Source organism: Acinonyx jubatus, chromosome D4, assembly GCF_027475565.1.
Source record: "Acinonyx jubatus isolate Ajub_Pintada_27869175 chromosome D4, VMU_Ajub_asm_v1.0, whole genome shotgun sequence".
Classification (NCBI taxonomy): Eukaryota; Metazoa; Chordata; class Mammalia; order Carnivora; family Felidae; genus Acinonyx; species Acinonyx jubatus.
The window spans coordinates 22079214-22094529 of record NC_069391.1 but is presented as its reverse complement, the minus strand read 5'-3'; the positions used below and the strand labels follow the sequence as shown (position 1 = coordinate 22094529).

Genomic DNA, 15316 nt, shown 5'->3' with positions numbered 1-15316 from the left:
ATCCACAGATCTTGATAGCAGCATTACTCATACTTGCCCAAAACTGAAAACAACCTAAATGTCTATCAACTAAAAATAGATAAATAAAATGTGCTATGTCCACACAATGGAATATTATTTGGCCCCCCCAAAAACGAAGTGTCAATACATGCTACAACACAGATGAACCTTGAAAACATTTTGCTATGTGAAAGAAGCCAGCACAAAAGATCCCATATTGTATGTGTCATATTGTGTTTTATTTAAAAAAAATTTTTTTTACATTTATTCATTTTTGAGAGACAGAGAGAGACAGAGCACAAGTGGAGGAGGGGTAGAGAGAGAGGGAGACACAGAATCCAAAGCAGGCTCCAGGCTCTGAGCTGTCAGCACAGAGCCTGATGTGGGGTTCGAACCCACGAGCCATGAGATCATGACCTGAGCCGAAGTCAGATGCCTAACCGACTGAGCCATCCAGGTGCCCCATATTGTGTTTTATAATAAGAAATGTATATTTTGTCTTCATCTCTATTTATGGCAAGGAACTCCTAAGGCCTTTGGAATTTCCTAAGTATTGAAAGTGATAAAGGTATATTTGGTTATGTTAATGAGGTGACTTTTGGAAAACTGCCTGTTGCCCAGAGAACCAATCATGTGATCAGAGGGCTAGAATTTCAGACCCATCCCTCTGCTCTCCAGGGAGGAGACAAGGGTTGGAGGTTGAATCAATTGCCAATGATCTACGATTTAATCAAACATGTGTGTGTAATGAAGCCTTCATAGGAAACCAAAAAGATGGGGTTCAAAGAGCTTCTGGATTAGCGACCACATGGAAATGCTGGGAGAGTGGTGTGGTGGTAGAGGGGATGCAGTATCCTTTTGTTCCACTCATTGACTCCTACGTTTAGTTCCTGTCAGTATAATCCAAGCTGGTTGCTGTAGGCAGTCATTACATCTCTATTCCAGCATTGGGAAGGAGAAAAGTGAAGGAGAAAAACATGGCTGCTTCCTTTCAAGGACATTCCCCAGAGCTTGAATAAGCCTCTTTTGCTTAATATTCCATTGGGAAGAACTTAGTCACATGGCTATGTTTAGCTACAGAGAAGCCAAGAAATGTAAATGTGATTCTAGGTGGTGCCACACGTCCACCTTCTTTGTCATGGACTCTATCTTGGTGCTGCAAAATGAATGTAAGGTCAGATATGGTGAGGTGTCCATTCTTTCAGGGCCTCCCATTTCTCTCATACATGAATCTTGTTTGAATCAAAGTAGCCAGATCACTGCCTTTATTGGAACTTACTGTATATTCTTGATATGCTTTCAAATATGCTGTTTCCTTTGGCTGAAATACTTTCTCTCTAGTTATTTTCTCCTTCAATGTCCAGCTCAAGCTCAGTTCCTACTTCTTTGTGAAGCTGATCTCTCCTGCTTATAAATGCACAGCCCTACCAATCTAACTCATAGGGTGAAGAGATCTTAGAGATCATCTTGTTTCTTGTTACTTAAAGTAGGTTCTTGGGCCAGCAGCATTAGCACACCTAGGAGCACATTAGAAGTGCAGAATCTCAGGCCCCAACACAGACCAATTGAATCAGGATCTCCATTTTTAATAAGATCCTCAGGTGATTCATATGCACATTAAAGTTTGAGAAGCACTGCTCCAGCATCATTATAATGACAAAGAGAATGAGGGTCACAGAAAGACAAGAACTTGTCAAAGTAAGTAGTACTTGACTTTGACGTTTCAAATCAAGACTTGAAATCCACATCTTTTGGATTTCATGGAGCAGAGCTCTTTTAACTACATCTTCCTGCTTCCTCACAGCTCAGTTTAGTCGTGCAATACATACCTTGTGTTGGCCTTAGGCCTTGTGATAGACTTCATGATAGTCATATTATCATTTAATCCTTACAAGGTTAATTTTTGTTATAATTAATTTATAATTTTTAATTATAAATAATGTTTATATATTATCTTCCTAATCTGACTTTTAAATTCCTAGATGATAGAAATGGTATTTGGGGGGCACCTGGTGGCTCTGTCAGTTGAATATCCAACTCTTGATTTCAGCCCAGGTCATGATTCCAGAGTTGTGGGATCAAACCCCATGTCTGGCTCTATGCTAGGCATGGAGCTTGCTTGGGATTCTCTCTGTCTCTCTCTCTGCCCCTTTCCCCAGCTCACACACTCTCTCTCTCTCTCTCTCTCTCAAAAAAAATGGGCTTCTCAGGATTTTGAGTCTGGACACAATTTGTTTCTTTCCAGCACAACTAAGGACAACTTAAATTATTAAAAACCTGAAAACATGAATAATAACTATATCCTTCCTAGGTCAGCACTCTTTTTTTTTAAGTTTATTTGTTTATTTTGAGAAAGAGAGAGAGAGAAAACACATGCATGCATGTACATGAGCAGGGGAGGGACAGAGACAGAGGAAGAGAATCCCAAGCAGGCTTTGCGCTGTCAGCAATGAGCCTCGTGACCTGAGCCAAAGTCAAGAGTCAGATGCTGGGATGAGCACTGGGTGTTGTACGTAAGTGATGAATCACAGGAATCTGCTCCTGAAGCTAAGACTACACTGTATATTTGCTAACTTAACAACAACAACAAAAATGTTTAACCAACTGAGCCACCCAGGTGCCCCTGATCAGCACTCTTTGTACAAAGTAAAGCAACAAACTCTTTACCTTTGCACTGGAATCTCTAATTTATGTCTATATTAATAATGTAGACTGGGTTAGATGTTCTTCCGTATATTATGTTCTGTGTTCCTACCTCTGTCATTATACTTCCCATATTGTATTGTAATTAGTTTATAAATCTCTACTCCCTAGTTTCTTGTGTTCTTTGAGAGCAGAGACTTGCATCACATAGGATGATATATAATAAATATTTGACGAATGACTGAACTAATAATAAGTAATGTTTTGACAAAGTATGTTAGAAAATAGCCTTAAATCTGCATTTATACTATAGGATAAAAGACTTACTTTATTTTATTATTTTTTAAAGTTTATTTATTTATTTTGAGAGAGAGAGAGAGAGAGAGAGAGGATGAGTAGGGTTGGGGCAGAGAGAAAGGGAGAGAGAGAATCCCAAGCAGGCTCCATGCTGTCAGCACAGAGCCCAACACAGGGCTCAATCTCATGAACTGTGAGATCATGACCTGAGCCAAAATCAAGAGTCAGTCACTTAACCAACTAAGCCACCCAGGTGCCCTCAAAAAACTGGTTTTAATATAAGGTGTTCTATAGACATTTTCTATAAGAAGTTTCCTTACTAATTAAAAGCATAATAACATATTTGCTTTATTTTCATGTGTCTTTTGCAACACAAATGCATAGAGAACAGTTAATATGTGATAAATGAGAAGATAAAAAGAAGGTATAAGTCAGGGTGGAGGGGTGGCTCAGTCAGTTAAGAAACTGACTCTTGATTTTGGCTCAAGTCATGATCTCATGGTTCGTGAGTTCAAGCCCCATATTGGGCTCTGTGCTGTCACAGTGAGGAGCCTGCTTGGGATCCCTCTTTCTCTCTCTCTCTCCCTCTCAAAATAAATAAACAAAAAAAATTTTTCAAAGAGGGTATAAATCTCCCTTTATGGTTCAGATTAGGGCTTTTTCTTCAGATAAAAGAATAAAATCTGTTAGGGTACAAAGGAAAGGATCTTCTCTCTTCAGGTGTCTGGAGAACTTAATGTTTATCTCCTAGATGTAAAGGGAGATTGAGGTTAAGGACACATACTTCTCAAGAAAATCCTCCACAAAGAGACTTGCTTTCCATTGATCCAAGACTGAGAGATCTGTCACTCCCGGCACTGAAACAGCTGAAGCTAGAAAGCAGAATGGTAAATATTAGCTTCTAGAATTTTCTTTTACACTTAATACAAGGAAGCTAAATATGAATCTTTTATATCATGGTGTTATCTTTCTTTGTTCACAAATGTAATTTTTCCCAGAATTATACCAGATTCCAGATATTTAAATAATCATTCTCATTATTACAACTCACCCCCCAAAAAAACCCGTCAACTATAGTCAGAACAATACCACCTGCACATACCATCCTCATCTTTACAATCTCTCTTTTGCTCATACAGCCTTACCATCCTAGATATTCCTGTTCAACAACTTGTATTATTCCTCATAAAGCTTTTATTATTAACCATTTCAGCTCACTCTGATATATTCCCCTCGAAGGGCCATAATATTGTCAGTAGCACTCACTCTGGTACATAATCACAACAGCCATATTTTAAAATTTTAGGTGTCTTTAGCTTGTCTCTCAAATTCGACCCTTGGTTTCCTAAAAGAAGGATCATGTCATATACTAATGTCAGAGGAAGTGACTGAGTGAAGTTAAGAGTCAAAGGAGCTGCATTCTACCACCAATGTTACTTCTTACTAGTTATTATTTTAGACAAATTACTTAATGTCTGAGCTTGCATGTCATTAAAAAAAATATATGAAAGTGTAGTGGTCAAGAGTACAGGTTCTGGAGGCACCTGGGTGGCTCAGTTGGTTAAGCACCTGACTCTTGATTTCAGTTCAGGTCATGATCTCAAAGTTTGTGGGATCAAACCCCGCCACTGGGCTCTCTGCTGACAGTGCACAGCCTGCTTGGGATTCTCTCTCTCCCTCTCTCTCTCTGCCTCTGCCCAGCTCTCTCTCTCTCAAAATAAATAAAAATAAACTTAAAAAGAAAAAAAATAGAGTACAGATTCTGGAATTATCCTGCCTAGATTTTAATACATGTATTGCTACTTATTAACTGTATGGTCTTGGGTAAATCTCTTAACTGCTTTGTATCTTAGTGTCCTTATCTACAAATTAGAAATAATAATAATTGCCTTTTCATTGTGTTGTTGTGAAGATTAAATGGGATGAAACATATAAATTTATCAGAACAATTCCTGACATACCAATAATATCGAATAAATAAATAATAATATCCAATAAATAATATCTATTAAATTTTGGCTGTTAATGTTATTGATATTTTTAAAAAGAGGAAAAGAAATTGGAATAAATGATAAACTAATTTTTTCCTTTTGTACTTTTAGAAAAGCAGTTTCATGAAAACTGTTTTTCTTCTTATTTCCAGTCTGATTGAGATTCATTCCATTTTTACAATATTCATCCTCCCTCATGTCCTCACTTCCTTTCTTACACACTTTAGTCTCCATAGCCAGTCCCATAACTACTCCCTTTAAAAGACTCTTGATTCCCTTGCCTCTTTTTCCCTTGTATTCACTCGGGAAAACCCCCACTCTCCACCTTGTGTACACACACTAGGACAGCTAAAAATTATTGGAAAAAAAGTCATCCAGTCATGCTGAATGAACTCATTTCAGATTATGACCAAAATTTCTTTTTTTTTAAGTTTTAAAGTTTTCATTTATTTATTTTGAGGGAGAGAGAGATTGAGAGCATGCACAAGCAAGGGAGGGGCAGAGAGAAGGATAGACAAAATCCCAAGCAGGCTCCCAGCCATCATCACAGAGCCTGATGTGGGGCTCAAACCCACAAAATGTGAGATCATGACCTGGGCCGAGATCAAGAGTCAGAGGCTTAACTGACTGTGCCACCCATGACCATAAATTTCAAATAGGCATCCATCATTGACAGATGATAATAGTATGCCTTCCTAATCAAACTGGCTTTCTCATTCTTTAAGACAATTATGTGGGGCGCCTGGGTGGCTCAGTTGGTTGAGCGTCCGACTTCGGCTCAGGTCATGATCTCACAGTCTGTAGGTTCAAGCCCCGCATCAGGCTCTGTGCTGACAGCTCAGAGCCTGGAGCCTGTTTCAGATTCTGTGTCTCCCTCTTTCTCTGACTCTCCCCTGTTCATGCTTTCTCTCTGTCTCAAAAATAAATAAATGTTAAAAAAAAATTAAAAAAAAAAAGACAATTATGTAACACTTTCATTTCTCAAATTTTTGATACTCATCCCCTACCTAGTCTCAGTCTATGGCCATGACTTCACATAGAAAACTGATACAGAGAAGAACTACCTCATCTTCCACCACCAATTCTACCATCTCATTGGACTAAGTACCTACAAACTCTGCCTTCCTATCTATCATAATGGAAGAAATATTCTGGCTTCTATATAATACCAACTCCTCCAACTGTGCTCTTGATACTATCCCCCTTTACTAAGCTACCCTTTTTCTTTCCTACATCATTAGTTTCTCTCTTTTTACCAAGATCATTTCCACTGGCAAACAAACATTTTATAGTCTCTTTACTTATGACACATATTTTTTTTAATCACACATCTAAAAAAAAAAGAGAAGAAAAAACCCTCTTTTTATTGCACTTCTCCTTCAGCTAGTGCCTCAGTTTTCTATTTTACTTCATAGCAAAATTCCTCAAAAGATTTGCCTATATTCACCACCTCACATCCCACTTCTCATTCTTGCTCAGCATATTCCAATCAGGCCTCCATACCAAATGTTCCAGTTAAACTACTCTTACCAAGGACATCAATGACCTACATTTAGACAAACTAATGGTCACTATCTTCATCTTACTTGATACTTTAACAGGAACCAGTACTTTTGACCACTTAATCTTGCTTGAAACACTTTTTTTTTCTTTTTTTTTTTTTTTAGAATTCCACAATATCTGGTTTTTCTATCTCACTTGTCATCTAATCTAGTTTTGCCTTTTAACTGTTGGAATGTTCTGAGGCTCTGTCCTAGGCTCTCTGCTCTATACATACTCATGCTTTCAGTGACTTCATCCAGTTCCATAAATTTATGTATAATCTATATATGATAACTCCAACCCGAAACTCTAGCTGTGCTCAATATTAATATAACCAATTGCCTTCTTGATGCCTTCATTGAGATGCCTAAATAGGCATTTTGACCCAGCCAAAGCAGAGCTACTAACTCCAGCCACATTTTGGCTTCCCCACGAGCCTTTCCTTATCTTAGGAAACAGCACTACCATCCACCCACTTGCTCAGGTCAAAAACCTAGAGGAAACTCTTTATTGTTCTATTTTTTCTTTAATCCTCTCACTGTTGGTTAGACCTCTAAAATAGGCTCAATTCAAACACTTCTCACACCTCCATTACTATAAGCCTAGTTCAAGCCACTATCATCTTTTATATAGAGGGTAGACTTACTAAGCAGTCTAGATCCTGAACCAATATGACAGCTTTCTGATTGATTCTACCATCTCTATTCTTGCCTTTCCATACTCCAAACAACCAGAATGATCTTTCTAAAGCATAAATCAGGTTATGTCACTCCCTTTTTAAAAACTGGAGGCGCCTGGGTGGCTCAGTCGGTTAAGCGGTCGACTTTGGCTCAGGTCATGATCTCACGGTCCGTGGGTTCGAGCCCCGCGTCGGGCTCTGTGCTGACAGCTCAGAGCCTGGAGCCTGTTTCAGATTCTGTGTCTCCCTCTCTCTGACCCTCCCCCGTTCATGCTCTGTCTCTCTCTGTCTCAAAAATAAATAAATGTTAAAAAAAAAAAAATTAAAAAAAAAAAAACTGGAAATGATTTACCACATTAGCCATAATATAAACAAATAAACTCCATATTATAGCCTACAACATCTTACATCTTTCAAAAGCTGCCTACTTCTCAGATATCCCTTTTCATTAACTTGTCACAATGGCCTAATTTTCTGGTTATTACACACATCAAGTTTATTCCTGAGTCAGGAACTTTGCATTCGCTTGAAAGCCTTCTCCCCCATATCTTTTTATGGTTGTTGCCCTCTCATCATTCAGAACTCCACTCAACTGTTTGCCCCCTTCCCTAACTATCCTAGGAAATAGTGCTCCCTACCAAATTTCATATCACATTACACTATTGTGTCTTCTCTACACATTTATTTATACCAGACATTAGTGTATATATTTAATTGTTTTATTGCTGCATCCTTCTTACCAGTCTGAAAACTCACTAAGGGAAGGAACTATTTTTGTCTTATTAGCCACTGTCCTTAGCACCCAAAAAACAGTGCCTGGTCCATAATACATGCTGAATAAATGTTGTTAACTGACTTGACTCCTCTATGGAAGGCTTCCTCTTTCTTAAATCCATGACATGATAAGAGCAAAAAATAACATTTTGTACATAAACATTTAAAAGTAGTTTTATACATAAGAGACGCTTATATATGGAGAACAAACAGAGGGTTACTGGAGGGGTTCTGGGAGGGGGGATGGGCTAAATGGGTAAGGGGCATTAAGGAATCTATCCCTGAAATCACTGTTGCACTATAAGCTAACTAACTTGAATGTAAATTAAATTTAAAAAAATAGAAAAAAATAGTTTTATATTCAGTGTATCATTACATTTTAAAGTAGCCCTCCTACAGTTAAGCAAGACCTTATTATATAATACAATAGGTGTTTACAAGGCTAGAATATTTTAAGATTTCATCACCTACATATTTTTTATTTGTTCTATTCATATCTAGTATAAGCTTCCCAATTCCCTACTTTGTCACCTAAATTGTCATAAAAATGTTAATTTGTAACCTTCTTGGAGTTCTGATATGAATAAATGCAATGCATTTTTATTTTATAAGGAAAGCACTGTATTTTCTTAATAATTTACTGTGCTAAACTCTAAAATCATTTTTAAAATAGATTTTTGAGAAATAAAAATAAAACATACCTCTCATCCATGGCCTCCTATACTTATTATCAATAACTCCTGCATAATAATTTCCATCTTGATATAAACATGAAGGGATTCGAAGCAACAAAGCATCTCTGCAAAACTTCTTTCTAACTATATTCTATGTAAGAAAGATTATAAAATCTTTTAATATGTTTATCAGATTTAACTATCAGTGTTCAGAATATTAAAATTCTCTATTGTTTTCAATTTATATTATTTTTATTTAAAAGCAATACCTGCTCATTATAAAATACCAAATAACACAGAAACACATAACTGAGACAGTCAAGGTCCCTAGCAATATCAGTTATACTTTGGCATATTTTCCACAAAATTCTCTTAGTAGGTTAGGCTAAAATTTGTGTGTGTGAGTGTGTGTGTGTGTGTGTGTGTGTGTGTGTGTGTGTGTATGTTGGACAAAAATGAGACCACATCATTTATACAGTATGCCACTTAGCAATGTGCTTTTTTCTCACTTAGCAGTACAATATAGCTGTCTTAATTTGATTTTCTATGTCTACAAATTATTAAAGTTGTGACAACCAGCAAATATGTCTCTATCTTTAAAAAAATATCAATAAACAAAAAGTATTTCTTCAACCCTGTGGTCTACAGTGTGCCTTGGAAAAATGCCCTGCTATTCTCAGGTTATCAAAATCCTATTTATCTTTCAAGGCCCATCTAAAGCAATATCTCCTCTATGAAGCTTTTCCTCAGTGACTCTCAACCTCCCACAGAATTCATTATTCTTTTAATTAGGACAAATGATAGTTTCTTGCATCACTTCCCAAGAGTTTGCTGAAGGTGTTATACATATTAAATAAGAGGGCTTGATCACCCAAAACTAAATGGAAAGATGAGTTAAAGTAATTTAAATAAAATGCAGACCAAAGATGCATAGTAAAAAAACCAAAAAGCTTGATTTATACTTTGTCCAAAAAAAATGAAATAAAGTTATAAAAATTAAATTTTATATCTAAACAAAATGTTGTTTATAATTAGCTTATAATCATAATTGCTTTTTTGTCAGAATTTTCCCATAAGCTATATGACATGCATGATATTAGTCATTACTTTACCTTTGATCATAAAGAAGATATTTTTAAAAAATATTTAAGCAAAATATTCCCAAGGCATCTCTGACTCCTTTAATATTCAAACCATTGTCTTCCTCTTATCTGTAACTAATCTAATATTGCAAGATCTTCATTTGACAATAGCTTTACCTGTTATTTAAGTGGTGCCTCAACACTGTTTTCATGAACTTTACAAAATCCTACAACTTTTTCAAGATTTGCCATTGATTAGTATCATATTTGTACTATACCATGGAGTGCGATCCACCAGGAAGAAACTAAGATACCATAAACAAGGATAAATTCTGAGGATGTTTGAATACAGACTAATTTTGAAGTGGCCAATATATTTATAAATATATTTGTTTAACAATGACTTCTGATTCCCTACCATGTATATGTTATAACAACACATTTACCTCCCTCAGTTATCAAAAAAATAAAACTTGAAAATGTCCAAATATCTCTTTTTTCCTATAAAACGTTAACAGTTTTAATTACATTGGAGTAATTTTTTTTCCTGGTAATGAGGTCAAGATTATAAAAAAAATCAAAATATCGCTAGTCAATTAAGATCATAAGAACAATGAATTGTTGTATGATGACTATTCTATTTAGTTTCTTAACAATGTGCTGGACTTAAATCTCAGCTTTGTATAAGCTATTTAAGTTCTCTAGACATCAATTTCTTAACCTGTAAAATTCTAAAACCTATGTAATCCTGGCATCTAGCTCTTTGACTAGTTATGATGGTCAAATGACATAATCCAAGAAAAGAGCAAAGTATCTGTCCCACAGTTAAGTGGTCAATACACGCTATTACTGTTATTTTCTCATAAAGATAACTAGGGCTGCTTTCCCTCCATTCTTTTCAAGAAAGATCACTCAAGAACGTTCATAAAAGGAGCTCAAATTTGCCAAGAGTTTCTATTTTCTTCTGCTGACAGCTTCAAATTCAGTTACATTGTCAATAATTTCTTTCCAAAAGTGGTATTTTAAAGGTATATTAAAAGTGGGAAGCGGGGCACCTGGGTGGCTCAGTTGGTTGAGCGTCCGACTTCGGCTCAGGTCATGATCTCACGGTTTGTGATTTCAAGCCCCGCATCAGGCTCTGTGCTGACAGCTCAGAGCCTGGAGCCTGCTTCTGCTTCTGTGTCTCCCTTTCTCTTTGCCCCTAACCCACTCGCATTCGGTCTCTGTCTCTCTCAAAAATAAATAAACATTAAAAAAAATTTTTTTTTAAAAAGTGGGAAGAAATTTTAAATCTCAAAGTAATTAGAATAAGGATTAATCTAAGGACTACTATAAAATTATCATAATCATGTAATAAATGCACCTTTTATATCATAATTCTTAGTAGTCAGTGATCCAATAACACTCTACCTCATATAAATAGTCTATTGCACAATATTTGAATGTTGAAAACATATCTTCTTTCTCTGAAAGTCGTTCAAATTTCAGTATCTGGAAATAAAAAAATTAATATTAAATGTTGGTAAAATAGCAAAGCAAGGAGTAGAAAACCATTCTTAATCACAAAACTGTGGTTCATTCATTTTATTTTATTTTTAATGTTTATTTATTTTTGAGAGAGAGAGAGCACAAGCAAGGGAGGGACAGAGAGAGAGAGGGAGACACAGAATCCAAAGCAGGCTCCAGGCTCTGAGCTGTCAGCACAGAACCTGATGCAGGGCTCGAACCCATAAACCGTGAAATCATGACCTGAGCCAAAGTTGAATGCTTAACTACTGAACCACCCAGGTGCCCCTGGTTCATTCATTTTTAAAAAGATGCTGAATTATATTAAAAAAAAAGTTAACTCTAAAAATAACATTTATTACTATGATCTAAATCTAATATGAAAATAACATGTTGATATAAAATTGTTCATATATTTTTCATATATGTTCATATATTGTTTAATCCACACAACTTCTGGTTGGTAGATTGAAATATATACTGTGATCATTTTGTTGCAAAAGAGGCAGGAATTCGCAAGACTGGTACAGTTGTTTTCTCAAGAGAATCATATTTCTTAAGTGGTGCTGAAATAGCATAACCACAGGCAAAACTTTACTGAAGTGGAGGAATAGAATTTGGGAAATTCTGCTCTTACTTAAAAAATAAAAAGCCCATGGGGCACCTGGATGGCTTTAAGTGTCCAACTATTGATTTCAGATCAGGTCATGATCTCACAGTTCATGAGATCGACAACTGCGCTCACAGCACAGAGCCTGCTTGGGATTTTCTCTCTCCCTCTCTCTCTCTTTGCCCCTCCCCTGCTCACATGTGCATTTTCTCTCTCTCTCTCTCTCTCTCTGTCTCAAAATAAATAAACTTAAAAAAAAAATAAAAGTAAAAAATAAGAAGCCCAGGGGCACCTGGCTGGCTCAGTCAGAAGAGTATTCAACTCTTGATCTTGGGGTCATGAGTTCAAGCCCCATGCTGGAAACAGAGATTACTAAAAAAATAAAATAAAAACTTAAAAAAAATTTTTAAAAAAGGCTGAAGTTAGAATTTCCTAAGAGCTCATTTGGAATAAAGCCACTATGACATATTATTCCTAGGTCAATGTGTCATTATTGATAAATAAACAAATTCATCTAATGAAACAGTAAGTAAAATTTGGAATGCTGAAAGAGTCTAAGATGATTCTCATTTATGTGTGAACTACAGCAGTTATAGGCTGGAAGGGTCACTCTAGGACAGAGTCTAGTTTATCAGATAGTTTTCAGCCTTTTAATTAGTCACTTAAAATGTTTTGGGGAATTCAGGTGTAAGCTAGGAAGTCTTCATATGGTTGTTTGTAAGTTTTTAGTGAGTAAAATAAACATTTTCATCCAAATGGTTTTGCCTTAGTTTCATTATTATTTTAAATTTGTTTAAGGTTTACCTGTTTCCTTATCTATACTGAAGGTACTGCACCAGAAGACCTTAAGAGTACATCTACATTAATTGACTATGAATCTATTATTTTCAATCATCATCAAGTGAACATTCTTAACTACTCAACTACTGTACTATAAAAACTAAGAGCAAACTTGTTAGTGAATACAATTACTTTATTTGATTAATGAATCAGAAGCCATTTTGTATATTACAATAAGCTTTCCAATGAAAACAAACCCAGTAAGTTATTTGGGTTATTTCTAATATTGTTTGATTCTGTGGTATCAACAAATGTAGGGAATAGTGTTGGAGTCCTCTTTCACTCTTAATTAAACAATGCCAACATAGCTTTTTTTTTTTTTTTTTTTTTTTTTTTTTTTACTGGTGATTACTTCTCTGGAAATATTTCCAGTCATTGTACTTCCATACCCTTCCCACACAGTCCGTCCTTGATCTTTGAGGCAAATATTAATTTAGAATTTCCGCTTCTTGATATTGTGCTTTCATAAAACATTATCTGATTGTGCCTCATTCTAAATTTTTTTTAATGTTTATTTATTTTTGAGACAGAGAGAGGGGCACAGGCGCCCCTGTGCCTCATTCTAGAAGTCACTTCAAAAAGTTTAAAACTGGGGCACCTGGGTGGCTCAGTTGGTTAAGCATCCAACTTCAGCTCAGGTCATGATCTCACAGTCCGTGAGTTGGAGCCCCGTATCAGGCTCTGTGCTGACAGCTCAGAGCCTGAAGCTGCTTCAGGTTCTGTGTCTCCCTCTCTCCCACCCTCCCCTGTTCATGCTCTGTCTCTCTCTGTCTCAAAAATAAATAAACATTAAAAAAAAATTTTTTTTAAGTAAAACAACCAACTCTACTTAGTTTATCCATTCAGTTATTGTCAGCTTTTATCTTAAATTTTCCTTTCTTGTGAAGCCTAGTACCTCTATCAGCTTCAGATTCATCATTCTCAACAGCTACCTTAAATAATAATTACTGTTGTATTGAAGTTAATCGTTTAAATTCATGCTGAACATATAGAACTTAAATAAGATACTATACACCATATATATTCATAAAATTTCTTTCACCTGTCAACTTTATTTCATTGCATTACAGGTATTTGAACCCATCTTATAATAGTGGAAAAATAGGAAGAGAGATAAATTGGCCTGAAACCAAGCAAAATCATGGTTAAAGAGAAGGTATTTTTAGAATAATCAACTTTTGGGGCACCTGGGTGGCTCAGTCGGTTGGGTGTCCGACTTCGGCTCAGGTCATGATCTCACAGTTGGTGAGTTCAAGCCTGGCGTCAGGCTCTGTGCTGACGGCTCAGAGCCTGGAGCCTGCTTCGGATTCTGTGTCTCCCTCTCTCTCTCTACCCTCCTCCGCTCACGCTCTGTCTCTATCTCAAAAATAAATAAACATTTAAAAAAATCAACTTTTGAATTGCAGCAATTCCTGAAATATTTTTCCTTACCTGTTTATGAAAATTTTCTGTCTCTTGCGCTACCTCCTGACAGGTATCGGGGCCAAAATAGAAATGCATATAAATAATTAGGTCAGGCTTTTATGCACAAGGCCAGAGAAGTAAGGCACAAACTTTTTTCCACCCAGCTTTACTGAAGTGTAATTGAGAAATAAAAATTTTATATAGTTAAAGTGTACATATGTATAATAGAATATTATTCCCAAAATTATTTAAGACCACAGACAAGTGAATGTGAATTTTAGGGCTGGCATCCCATCTCCTCCCACCAGCCTAAGACATACGGAGATTTCTCCCCTTCCTCAATCCATTGCCTAAAACCACACTTTAACCATGTAAAATCCCAGAGCAAGCGAGGTTCACGTAGTTTTTCATACTATATCATCTATACAACTTCTCATTAGTGGGTTGAAATCCCACTGGCCTTTCTGTGCCCTTCGCACACTCTATTCTCGCCTAATTAGGTTACATGGACCCTGGTTCTGGAGTCTTGTCTCCACAGAGCCATATTAACTGGACCTCAAAAATAGGTTTTCCAGAAATTTTGGAGCTGCCATACTTTAGCCCCATCCTGCGCTTTTCTTCCCCTCAGCTCAAGAACACCTTCCCCCTCCCTTTTCTCCTAAGCCTGTCAGGGATTCTACCTCAGCTAAAATCGCCACGTACCTGCCCTCGCCGGAGAAAATTCCGGCCTACTGAACATGTGACCTCTGGCCCTGGGCTCAGCACTGGCATTGGCCAGCCAGGCCAGGTCCCGCCCCCCGCATCCGCCCCCGCCCCCACCCCGCCCCTCCGGTTTCAGGCACTTCCGCCCCGGGCGCCCCGGCGAGAGAAACCTTCGCGGCACCAAGCGGAGGGTGGCTGTGGAGAAGGGCGGGAAGCTAGAAGGAGCTGGTATGAAAGGTAGGGAAGACCAGGCAAAGGAGTCTGGACTTCATTAGTAGTAGCAGCTCCAATGTTACTAGCTAATCCTGGACAAACAGGACAGGGCCAGAAGAAGAGCAAGGGCAGAAGCATAGCAGAAGTAAAACAGAGAAGATTTAGCCACCAGAATCAGGGAGAGGAAAGGAAAAGGGAGGGGGCAAACGTGACTCAGGTGTCTGGCTAGGTGTTGGCCATGCCTTGACGGCAGAAGAGCATTTGAGGAGGAGCAGGAGCATAGCTAGAATTGGGACACGCAGATTGTACACTTTGATTGATAGCCACCCCTTCACAAGCACGCTCACTTAGGAATCACT

The 15316-nt window shown here is 37.2% G+C and overlaps 1 protein-coding gene across 6 annotated transcripts in view; it reads right to left on the bottom strand.

Moving 5' to 3' along the window:
- Positions 1 to 14211, bottom strand: part of SHOC1 (shortage in chiasmata 1) — an 84325-nt gene extending 70114 nt beyond the window's left edge. For 4 of the 6 annotated variants that reach the window (XM_027034824.2, XM_053204799.1, XM_053204800.1 and 1 more), the window contains exons 1-4: positions 14070 to 14207; positions 11093 to 11173; positions 8628 to 8751; positions 3725 to 3812 (exon numbers count right to left, since the gene is read on the bottom strand). In XM_027034824.2, the coding sequence (XP_026890625.1) occupies positions 3725 to 3812; positions 8628 to 8751; positions 11093 to 11173; positions 14070 to 14138 (362 nt within the window). In that variant the 5' untranslated portion in view covers positions 14139 to 14207. Of the gene's footprint in view, positions 1 to 3724; positions 3813 to 8627; positions 8752 to 11092; positions 11174 to 14069 lie in introns of all 6 variants that reach the window. The other 2 variants (XM_053204802.1, XM_053204803.1) reach the window with 2 other exon arrangements.
- Positions 14212 to 15316: the final 1105 nt, after the last annotated feature.